Genomic DNA, 12091 nt, shown 5'->3' with positions numbered 1-12091 from the left:
ATTTTGAATTGTTTTTAGGTGTCTTGATCTGTCGCATGCTTTCGTCCAAAAATGCCCAAGGATCAAGAATTCGAGTCTTTTACAATTGCATTTCTTGCCATTGTGAAATTGGCTCGCTTTAGGGGCGGATTGATTTGTATGATGCCAACAATGTCAGATCAGTTTTTGTTCGATATTTTGAAGCCCGTGCTGATTTCGATATTTGGCAGAATAAAATTCCAAGGACCAATTAATCAGCCCATTAACTAAAAAGATATACAGTATATGACTAAATCAACATTTTTTTTTGGTCTGTTAACGCTTACAAAAATAAAAGATATGAATTACAGGAAGAACATTTCACTGTTTTACAGTTCTTTGAGTCTTATAACACATTTTTATTGTTTGGCTTTTGACGAGACCGGGCTTTGTTTTAGTGTTTTATTGTGTTTATTGTTTTTATGTTATTTATCATTTTAACAGTTTTTATTTTTGCATGTCTGAGTTTGACTTTATGGACAGAACTTTTGTATGCCACTGTGGTTGTATCTAAAGTCCACTATAAATAGTTGAGTTTAGGATTAGTTTAACTTTTTACCAGAAAAAAATCTGCCTAAAAATTGTCTGATATTGTTTTTGTTTTTTTTAGGGGGGGATGTTTTTAATGACATTATCCTTGTCTTATGTTATAATGTAATGTGTGAAAAAAAATAGTCAGATTCCTGCCAATTTTAAATGAGATATTATCGGCTGATTAAATCAGCGGGTCGATGAATCTTTCGGGCCCTTCCATAAAGTACATTTTCCATACAATGTCTCCTTTCAGGTTTTTCTTCTGAAGCTGTATTACTATTTTAATGATAAAGATGGACACAGCGTCAGAAGGCTGCTGAGCCCCATGACGGCCACGTTACGCTGCGAGCGCCTACCTTTGACATCATGCCTGCAGGGCCTGTACGGTTGCCGGTGGCGACGTCAGCCGGGAAGCTCAGTGCGGCCCGGCGACTGCTGCTGCGGCAAGGTCAGCGGAACACTGCCGAGCTTGCATACTGTGCCTTAATTAGCCTGTCAATGTGAACTTGTTGCTTGCTGCCTGTGCAGTGGGAAGGCGCCAGCTTCGGCATGCTGGCGGTGGCCTTCTGCCTCACGTTGATCTTCCTCTACTTCTGGACACAAGCCAAGAACGACTACAATGACTTTGACTGGTGGGTTGCCGTCGAAACAGCCGTGAACGATTGTTTCCTACTTGCGCGCTGTCTACTTCCCGTTGGTGAATACAAAGGTGTTTGTGTACTTGCTTAGGTTTAACTATGGTATCTTGGGCTTCTGGTGGGCATGGTCGCTGGTGCTGCTGGTCATCACTGCTGTGTTCTTCTCCTACGTGGCCGTGCTCATGGTGAGATGCTGACGTGGCATCGTTTTAGTAGGGCCGAGATGGACTTTTGGAGGGCAATGCAGATTCTGAGTGTGAAACCCTAAACCGTAGTTTAAACCCTAACCTGAGTTTAAAATCCTAATTTTGAAACCCTAACCGGTGTCTAAAACCCTAATCTGAAACCCTAAACCTAGTTTAAAACTCTACTTTCAAACCCTAACCCACATGAAATCTTGAAATGCTTGTAAGTATTATGAAAGAATGTCCCAATATGGTGAAATGAAGCTTCGTGAATCACTGAGGCTTTCCAGCTCATTGTTTTGCACATTAATCGAAGTTATTCCCAGAACAAAACATATTGGTGTCGTCAGCAATGAAAACCATTTTTAAGCTTTTAGAAACATTGCACAAGTCATTTATGTAAAGCTTGAATAGTTTGGGACCCAACACCGACTCCTGGGGGACATCACAGGATAAGTTCAAACTTATTGATGTGTAAAGTACCCATCTTCACGAATTGTTGACGTTTGCTTTAATAACTCTTGACCCAATTTAAAACCACTCCTCTGATACCGTGTCTCCCCAGTTTGTTTAAAAGATTATTATGGTCTATAGAATAGATATTATGGTCTATAGAATAGACCATAATATATATATATATATATACTATAGACTCCATAGTGTCAAAGGCTTTTGTTAAATCAACAAATATCACATCTGTCTGTTTTTTCGAATCAATCGAATGTTATTTCTTCAACTGTATCAATTATTTTTGATACATATTATTTTCGAGGATTTTGACCAAATATTTGAAGGGACCACAGAATATTATGTTTTATGGCCATATAGACATGGGACCTACCAAAAGAAAGACTCTCTTCTTTCATCAGAAAAAAAACCCTTTATTTCTAGCATTTGTCATTCTTTAGTAATCTGCAGTAGAGCATCAGCAAGTTTCGCTGAAAATCCTGTTTCTGGAAAAAAAAAAAAAAAGAGAAATCGAGGGTTTTGTGAAAAGACTTATTTCAAGTAAAATTTCAACACCAATATTTTTTGCTTTTATGGCATATTTTTTTTTTGGGGGGGGGGGGGTATGGGAGATAGGAAGCCCATAAAAGGATAAACACCACATTGTTCAACACTCCAATACACGGTGAGAGTTGTTTTTGTACAAACCCAGTGATAAAAGTCACTGCCAAAAAGCCCTTACCTCTGGTTTGGCCCAGTCAATCCAAAGGAGGAAATACTCCTCAAAGCATGGTTTAATCCACAGGTGTCAAACTCAAGGCCCGGGGGCCAGATCCGGCCCGCGACATCATTTTATGTGGCTCGCGAAGGCAAATCATGTGTGTTGACTGACATTGTCTTCACTTTTTACAGTACATATGAGATATTGCAAGCATTTGTTACTGATGCCTTCTTTAAAATAAATTGAAAAATAGTTGAACAAACTATTTACTGGCTGATGATTTCAAAATCATTTGTTATCCATCCATTTGTTGTGTATACGCGTTGATATAAGGCAACCATACATTTATATTGATTCACAGTTGTATCTGCCCTCCGTTGGACACCAAAGCTTTGATGAGTTTGACACCCCTGGTTTAATTCTTTGAATGGACAGTGCTACTATGGTGTAGTTCTTTTTTTGCTGTTGTTTTGCCATTACACGCAAAAAACAACAACAACAGCAAAGGAGGCTTCGCGATAGCAGAGAGTCTTTTTACGCACAGAACGCAGGAGAACGAAGCACGAAAAAAAAGCGTTTACGCAACGAGGTTTTTTTTTTCCAAGAGGATTTGTATGACACGCCCCATATCATTGTCTGATGAATTTTATTGGCTATCCAATGCGTCAGTCACCAGTCAGTTCCGCTGTGATTAGCCAAAGCTACGTAACGATATATAATGGGAGTGACTTTTTTACGCACGGCCGTTCATTGGCTTCTGTAGGTCTCTTTGAAGGGAAAACCCTTGCAGATTGGCTAAAGTGAGGTGTCAATCAAAGGCCAAGGATTAGGCCTTTCGTTTGATATTGTACGTGGCTAATTTGCTCATGCTAAGTGAAGCTACGATCGCCAATGCATCAAAAATGTTTGATGGCGTTGGATATTTTCGTGTACATTTGTGACGACGTTATGATGAGTCGCTATTATGTTTTTAGATCTACGACTGGTCTAACATAAATGCTCACTCAGTCTGCAGATATGATTGCATTGTAAAATGTTGGGCACCATTCAAATCTCCAAAAACCCATCTTTTAAAAGATGTATAACATGTTCAAACATGTACTCAGCTGACGACGTGCATCAGCGATTTGTTTTGACGGATGACGTAGGGCCCCTCAGTGGGCCGTCTTAAGCACTCCAAGTATTCTTTTCTAAAGCAGTGTGGTCTCCAGTGTTATCAGGAAACAATACGTTGAATGCACCCAAGAAATCCTCCACACAAACCGAGGCCTCCTTTGTCGTCGGTCACGTGATTATTTTGGATCCGATACACGCTCTCCTGTTCATTTAGTCCATCACTATCAGATGCCCCTCCCACATGCTCATAAATACACAATCAGGGTGTTGTGCTGTGGATGACTCAAAGAGTGAATAATCGTGCCGTTATCGGCCTGAAAAAAAGTGGTATCGAATATCCCGAATACAAGTGTGTAAAACTGAAGGCAACGGCTTGACTCTGCTGTGGTTGTGCTTTGTTACAAAGCGTTGTTACATCTCTTTGCAGCTGCTGGCCGTGTGTCTGTTATCAAAGGGCCAAAGACTGTCTTTACACTGGAGTCACAAGGTACGCCTCCAACACAACGCCGCTGACCTCAGGTCAGGACAGTGTCACATGAGATTGCACCATTTCTTTGTCAGTCCACGTGAGGAAAGGCCTCAGAACCCTCCAATTATTTTGAACGTTTTAAGCTTTGATTTGAATACTGGATGTCCCATTCAAAGTTCGACTGATTCTTTTTTCCCCGGTTGTTCCCAATATTTTGATTATTTAGCTACATGAAAGGGTCAGTACAATCGGTGCAATAAACAATGTGTTGTATGTTAGGATGTAACAAGTAAGTGATTTGTGTTCAGGCCAACGCAATTAAAGTGTTACTTTGACACCTTCTAATCTAATGAAATCTGGTGTTGTTCCATCCAATCCTGTTATGCATGTGTATATATGAATGGTGAATATATATATATATATATATATATATATATATATATATACAGCTGAAAGACGCACGCGTGCGTGTGTTCGAAAAGGCCTGAGGGGCTGTTGGCGTGAGTTGAATCCAATGCTTGTTTTTTCAATTGAAGGGAAAGTCAACCCAAATGTTTTGGTTTTCAAGAATATGTTCTATGCAGGCCCCCAAGTTCAAACAAGGCATTCTGATTAATATTGTGTTTGTGGAATATCTCAGGGGTTGCCCATTTTATTACTTCTGTCGACTGCATGGAGCACATTCTTAAAAAATAATATGTTTGGGTTGACTTCGCTTGAATAAAGTATTTGCGTAAGAAAATCAATCCTGTTATTCATGTTAAGGGTTTTAAAATTCAAGAAAATAATGGGACAGAAAAATCAAGGGATTTTTTTACAATAAATAATATATGCGATTAACTACGAGTTAACTATGAAAAAGGCAATTAACTACGATTAAAAATTTTAATCGCTCGACAGCACTAATATATATCTATATCTATATATAGATATATATAAAATGCTGACATTCACTCCATGAACTGCTTCATCTTTGAGATTGCTATTCTGCAACTCTCTGCAAGCGTTTACATTTTCCAACGTTAATTTCTGCAACAATCCCTGAAAACCACAACGTCCCATCACAGCCAAGCCATTTTTAGAACAGGCCACTCATTTGGCACTCGAGGGCTGTATGACACAATTGTTTATGACCCCATTGAAGGACCCCTTGTCTTGATTTTATGAAGTGTTATGACATGGGGCCGATGTGACCAAGTACTTTCATTCCTATGTGACATCATCTGAAATGAGTTTGCTCGAAAAACATGGAAATGTTGTCCTAGTACCTGGTACTTGCAAAGATCTATCAAATGAGATTTAAATAAGAAGCATGGAGGATGTTGGATTCCCCAACATGACTGGAGCAGAACTGGTTGGCCCATCTTGACCTTTTATATATATTAACTTCCAAATATATTAATTGATCTGTACAATATTTAAATTGAATTTTATATTGTACTATTGTAGATCTTAATCTAAATTGAAAACACCTTTGATTTGCATATGGAGTTGCTTCTGTACTTGTCTGAAGCAGGGAAGTTTCTAAAATACACATTTTTGAATGTGATGAGATGTGATGAAAAATCGGGGTGTCCCAATACTTTTGAACAACATGGCAGCTTCATTAGGAACACATGAGGATGAAAATTCTGAGTGTCCCAATACTTTTGAACAACATGCCCAAGATGGCTGCCGCACTGGGGAGACCTCGGGGTGAGTATTCACAGTCTAGCTAATGTCCCTGCCCAAGATGGCCGCCGCACTGGGGAGACCTCGGGTTGAGTATCCCCAGTCTAGCTAATGTCCCTGTCCAAAATGGCCGCCGCACTGGGGAGACCTCGGGGTGAGTATCCCCAGTCTAGCTAATGTCCCTGCCCAAAATGGCCGCCGCACTGGGGAGACCTCGGGGTGAGTATCTCCAGTCTAGCTAATGTCCCTGCCCAAGATGGCTGCCGCACTGGGGAGACCTCGGGGTGAGTATCCCCAGTCTAGCTAATGTCCCTGGTCCACTGGAAATGAATGGTTAATTTTTGTGGGTTTTTTAAGTGTGAATGAGTTGAATGTGTGGAAAGTTGGAATTTTGGGGGTGTTGAAAAGCTGAATGTGAGCTGAATGAGTTGAACGACTTGAATTTGTGGAAATTGGAATGGTGTAAATGCAAAAAGTTAAATCTGCCAATATGGAAATGAATGGGGAAATATTGGGGAAACGGTAAATTTGAGGAACGTAAAAAAATACTACCCCGGAAGGCATGAATTTTCTGAACGTTTTGAAACTTGAATGAAGTGAATCGGGTGAAAAATATGGAAGGGGTCACACGCCAAAAAAGTGGAGTGGAATAATAATAAGCTGTAGGAATAACATATGTGCGAAGGCCTTCGCCTTCACACAATAAAGCCACCACAAGGAAATTGATTGACTGTACCTAATGTTGTGTCCTCTCTGCGGTCAGATTGGCGTGATGCTGACCTTGATGTTTGCCGTCGCAGCCACCTCCGTCATGTCCGACATGTGGGTTCTCGAATGGATCACGGTGCGGCTTTCCTTCCAGGTGAGCCCTCGTCGTCCGTGGTGGTCATCGTGCCATGTCCTGTATTGCTCTTCTTCGTCTCTTTCTGCCACCAGGTGACCGCGCCGTACCTTCATGTTGGCGTGATCTCGCTGATGACGGCGCTAGCTTGGCCGGTGGCGTTGCACTTCTTCAGCATGCTCGAGATAAGTGAGTTGCAGAAAAATACCAGGGAACAAAACAAAACTGTGTGTACACATACACGCTCTGAAGCTGGAACATTTATAGTAATAGCAATCCAAGGAAATGTATTAATTTGTTTTACTTTGTGGCCCATGGTTTGAACGTCCACCCAGGCCTTCCTGTTTGGGCACAAACTTGAGATATGACTACATAAGCCAAGTTATAATAAATTATTTGTACCAATTAGAAATTAATTGGCAAGATGGGATGTGCTAGCGTTAACTGGAACTGAGTGTCAAAATTGAGGATGGAGAGTAGGGGAAAAAAAAAAAGTTAGAAGTTGGTGAACCCAAGGTTCATTCGGCCCCCTCGGTGGTCTCCAAATTTGTAGAAAACCCAACTGAAACATATTGTTGGAGATCAAATTTTTTAGAATTTTTCACTTTTGTGTGTGTAATTGACAGGAAGGCGGTACTTGCTTTTGCTGGTGTATCTGAGTATCCTGTTGGCCCTCTACTTGGTGCCTCTCGGTATGTATTCGCCATGTATCAGAAACCGCGGGACCCTGGGCCCTCCGCCGACTCTTTTCGGCCACAGAGGAGCCCCCATGGTGAGCGTGGACCTTACTGGATGTATGAACAAATTTGACGTTTTGACTATCACTGATCTGTATGTTTGAGTGTATATATTCTCACGTTCAGATGGCTCCGGAAAACACGCTGATGGCTTTCGAGAAGGCGGTGGAGGCAGGATGTGAGGGTCTGGAGACAGACGTCATCATCAGGTCAGTTTGTGACTATGTACAAGCAGACATGATATAATAAAACCGAATGTAAAAAAAATGGCAACAATAGTCAGACTGTGGTTTATGGATACTGATCTTAGAAGAGACCGCCTTTGTGTATTTATTATGCGTGTATGATACTGCTCCCTGGTGGCTAAGGCATGCATGCACACCAGAAGAGCCTCAAAGTGTCAATGGGCAGTATGTATGTATAAAGTATGAATTCATGATGCCAAACTATTTTAATTTCTTATATACTTATTAATTCATGCTATTTTTTGAATTAAGTACAAAGTACAATGATGTAGAGTGATGTTTTTCTTCTTAAAAATGTCTCAGAGCTGGAATGGAATAAATCAAGGCACCACTGTACAGTGAACCCACGCTTACACATAGCTTAGCATTTGCAAATTCACCAGTTTTGGGGGGAACCTACCTACCGTTATTGGCTGATAAACTCACCTATTTGCTGTTTATGTGTTCAAGCCAAAGCCATGTCTAAGATAAAAGGTGCTTTGCTGCCATGTTGTGGCATCTAAAAGACAACTAACCTCAGGCATCAGTTACTCGCAGATTTGGGGTATTTGTATTCATTATTAATCCAACGCCATAGCTCTGTTTTGTGTGTGTCAGTTATGACGGCGTTCCGTTCCTAATGCACGACCGCTCCTTGCGGCGGACTACCAACATTGACGAGGTGTTTCCCAATCATGGTGATAAGATGTCCGACATGTACACGTGGCTGGAATTGAGAAGACTGAATGCGGGCGCCTGGTTCCTTTCTGTGAGTTGCCATTTAAAAAATGTATTGTTTTAATGTATTTATAATGAGGGTCAGTTATTTTGGGGATTCACGACCAAATTAATGGCATTTCCATTAAAAAAAAGATATTGTGTTCAATAATAGACACTGAATCTACAAAACGAAAGAATTCTATTCTATCACCAGGAAAAAAAGTTTGATTCTGTCTTCATCCATTCTTTTATAATCAGAAGTAGAACAGCGTGATAAGGGTAGATTGCAGTCGTTTCTCCTTGTTAAATCGCAAACTGAGCAGATTCCATATCTAAAATGGGGCATCGCTGCCATCTGCTGGACCTATCCACCTATCCCTATTGCAAAATAAAATTGACAATTGACATTTGTCAATGGCATTGAATGTTAAGCTACAGAAGGCTCAATATTATTTTTTTGTTGGTTTTATGGGCCCAAAACAGACGGACCCGTACGGCACGGTGGCCTCGCTGGGAGCGGAGGATCGTCAGCGGGCAGGAGAGCAGCCCGTCGGCATGCTGCTGGAATTCCTGGAGTTGGCGGCCCGCTACGACAAGCTGGTCATCTTTGACCTCTACCAGCCCCCCTATGGACACCCGTACAGAAATTCGTGGATCCAGCGTACGCTGGGTGTCATCCTGAATGAGTCTACTATTAAGCCCTCACAGGTGACATGCCATGGAAACATTTGAACATTCTGGTCTTCTAGGTGTAGTAACAGAGGGTAAGCCCCATATGAAGAAAAATAAATACAATAAAGTAAACACGAAGATGTTTGCGGAGGGATACTGTCACCCAGTGGCATGAATACACAATATATAAGGGTGTATTTTTCCTCCTTTGTGATTTCTAAAGTGTGTGCACACATGTATTTATCCACTCACCAGGTGCTGTGGTTGAACCCTGAGTTTCGCCATTTCGTACAGCAACAGGAAGGGGATTTTCAGCAGACTTCAGGTTCAGTGAACTCCATAGAACAGCTCCAGAGCCAGAACATCAGCAGGCTCAACCTGCACTACACCTCCATGTCGGTCCCGCTTATCAGGTGTGTGTTGTTATTTGGGTTTTTGGCGTAATTACATACCTGTATTCATTTTGTTACAATTTTTTTTTTTTTTGCACGCAGTCACTATTCCGCAGTGAACATCACTACCAACTTGTACGTGATCAGCGAGGCGTGGCTCTACTCGGTGGCCTGGTGCACAGGAGCCCACTCGGTCACCACCAACGCCCCGCATATTCTTAAGGCCATGAAGCAGCCCCTCTTCCTCATGGTCATTCTTCCTCACTAATGTCACTTTATTGCAGCAAGTAATGTGCAAGGGTGTGTATTTACCCAGCTAAAATGGAGGCGTTTATTTTAAAAAGTTTGGGGAGAAGATATGAAAAAATATTCCTTAATATTACAGACATAGATATAGTCCGGTGCGACTTGTATATATTAAACAGAGCTGGGACTGGAACCCCAAATCCCCATTCACAAATTGTGTTGACGTTCTGTGCATTACAGCCTCTTTTTTTCCACCAGCGGTAATGTACCAACTTGCCAACTGCCAAAAGAGTGACAGTTTAAAACGCTTAATATGTGTAAAAAAAATCACAATGTTAGAAACCTGAGACCAATCTTCCAAAATTCATGTGTACATCTTTACCTATGCCCACATCAATCTCTGAAAATATTCAATTATCGCCTCAATATTTTGTATTTTATGGACATTAAGCGTTTTCCTCATTAAGCGTAATGAGCACATATGGAGAGGAAGACCTTATGTCCATAAATTCCCAAATATTGGTGTGATCGTTTTAATAGTCTCAGATCGATCTTGGTATAGCTAGAGACAACACTGGACGAAGGCTGGTCTCTCATGGCTGTAGACTGCGAAGCATGACCTGCGGGTGGTCGGATTTTGATCGGCAATAAAAGGCATTGATCAAATACTCTGATCATGTAATTTTTCACGAAAACCGGACGATCACGATCGGTGCCCGATCGATCGGAGCATCCCTAATTTACACACAGATTTTTGTAAAGATTGATTGCAGTTTTATGATATCAAGTGACATTAAGCTTCTTTCATGGAGGGAAAAATAATGTTAAGCTTTATTTTGTTTTACACTTAAGAGTTTTAGTTCCATCAAGACAGTAGATGAAATGGACGTAGTACTAGTAGTAGTCATACATTATTGCCGGTGGCCACCTTCTTTATGGCATGTTAGAGAAGTAATGCACTAAATGTATTTACCAACTGTCAAAAGAAAGTAGCAGAAATGGAAGCAGAAGTGTAGTCATGGCAACAAATGCGCAACGTAAGCTAGTTTACTATGTGGCTTCCTAACACCACAAGGACTTACAGCATGGGTACAGGTGGCACTGGGGATGTGGGAGTCATGTCCCCCTAGTTTAATAAAGACCAATGTCCGTCCCCTCTTCTCTTGAAACAAAAAAAAAAAAAATCAAGAGGAAGTGGCATTTATAACTAAACAGGAAGGATATCATCGAGAAAAAAGTGAGGCAGATTGGGTAGAGCTAAATCAGTAAATTATAATAAATGGGAATCACAATTGATGAACATGTCTTTTATATATTTAACTCACTGTACTGTGGATTTGTTAGACTCCTGATGAATACAAGACCATGTGGCTCGTCACTGACATGCTGTCACTGCTGCTGGTCGCAACCATCTTCACCTTGCACAGGTAAAATAGTCATTATTTGCAACTTATTTTATATTAGTTACACGGTTTATGTTGCGTTTGCTGAAAGGCATCGCGCAAGAAAACTGGTGGACCTGAGTGGCCTCTCAGAACTCAAAGTCACACAGGAAGGAGACAAGTACATTCAGCACAAATCAGGTCAGTCATATTTTCTGCCACACACAATGTCTCTCCAGAATGAAACAAGACCAAAACAAGCTGTGTCATAATGTTTGTACTGTTGTTATGGAAAACGTTTTATTGACGTACAGTGTGTGAATTTTACAGAGCGGTGTGGCATTTGGTCCGTGTCCAGCACCTCGACTCCACCAGCAGGGCAAAAGCACGACCTAGCAACCCTCGCCCAACCTCAGCTGGTTATTTAAGATGGCAACCACCTGGCTAAAATCCTAGTACTTTTCATTTTGCTTTGTTGAGTGGTATTTCATTATTAAATAAAAAAATGACTTTCTATGTTTGTAGTAAAATGTGATTTATGGGGGCCCATTCCACTTCATAGGTGGCATTTGCTTGTTGTAACTCAAACTAAACTTAAATTTAGTCTTTTTTCAACTTAAATCCAAACCATTCAAAATGTGTCATCTCATGCAACTTTTTTTTTGTCATTGTATGAAACTCCTCATTTGGGAATTGGGAACAGGACAGAGTAACTGGAGTTCCAAATAATTATCAAATACATGAAACATAGCCACATGTGCCGTACAGAAAAGTGATTTTAGGGCCCACTATAACCTGCAGAGTATCTGAATGATGCAACTTGCTTTTTTAGAGGGGGACATGTGTTAGGGTAACAGGAATGAGTGAAAACCAAGGGAAATGACAGGTGTGTGAATTTCAACTTAAAAAAACATTTGGCTAAGGAGTAACACAAATGTGTAAAATACATATTTATAAAAGATTTAAATCATGTAATGGTTAAGTCCAATTTTAGGAAGCGGGGACAGGCACCAAATGAAATTTTTTACCTGCGGTCATATGTTTTAAATTGTATTTATTAAATATGCGATCAGATCAA

General features: G+C 40.8%; 1 protein-coding gene across 3 annotated transcripts; it reads left to right on the top strand.

The window, feature by feature from the left end:
• The first annotated feature begins 831 nt into the window (after positions 1 to 831).
• LOC147133065 (glycerophosphodiester phosphodiesterase 2-like) lies at positions 832 to 11529 on the top strand. 3 transcript variants are annotated; one of them, XM_086013438.1, is made up of 15 exons: positions 832 to 1000; positions 1081 to 1184; positions 1282 to 1375; positions 4087 to 4146; positions 6563 to 6661; positions 6736 to 6829; positions 7267 to 7412; positions 7504 to 7586; positions 8220 to 8370; positions 8805 to 9029; positions 9249 to 9406; positions 9488 to 9635; positions 10976 to 11058; positions 11126 to 11214; positions 11344 to 11529. In XM_086013438.1, the coding sequence occupies exons 1-15, from the start codon at positions 878 to 880 to the stop codon at positions 11439 to 11441; spliced, it is 1755 nt and encodes a 584-aa protein (XP_085869564.1). In that variant the 5' UTR covers positions 832 to 877; the 3' UTR covers positions 11442 to 11529. The 3 variants fall into 3 exon arrangements, 2 of the variants coding, with proteins under 2 accessions (XP_085869564.1, XP_085869565.1); XR_015081929.1 differs by lacking the exon at positions 11344 to 11529 and having other exon boundaries at positions 834 to 1000; positions 9488 to 9685; positions 11126 to 11167; XM_086013439.1 differs by lacking the exons at positions 832 to 1000; positions 1081 to 1184; positions 1282 to 1375; positions 4087 to 4146 and adding an exon at positions 5348 to 5482.
• The last annotated feature ends 562 nt before the right edge of the window (positions 11530 to 12091 follow it).

This window comes from Filicampus tigris, chromosome 17, assembly GCF_054856515.1.
Source record: "Filicampus tigris isolate MCC_2025a chromosome 17, RoL_Ftig_1.0, whole genome shotgun sequence".
Taxonomy (NCBI): domain Eukaryota; kingdom Metazoa; phylum Chordata; class Actinopteri; order Syngnathiformes; family Syngnathidae; genus Filicampus; species Filicampus tigris.
This window is presented reverse-complemented; position numbering and strand designations above follow the sequence as displayed.

Coding starts and splice junctions, on each gene's coding strand:
- LOC147133065 (XM_086013438.1), top strand. CDS start 878: ATGACGGCCACGTTACGCTGCGAGCGCCTACCTTTGACATCATGCCTG. Junction 1,376..4,086: donor CCTACGTGGCCGTGCTCATG/GTGAGATGCTGA, acceptor ATCTCTTTGCAG/CTGCTGGCCGTGTGTCTGTT. Junction 7,587..8,219: donor GAGACAGACGTCATCATCAG/GTCAGTTTGTGA, acceptor TGTGTGTGTCAG/TTATGACGGCGTTCCGTTCC.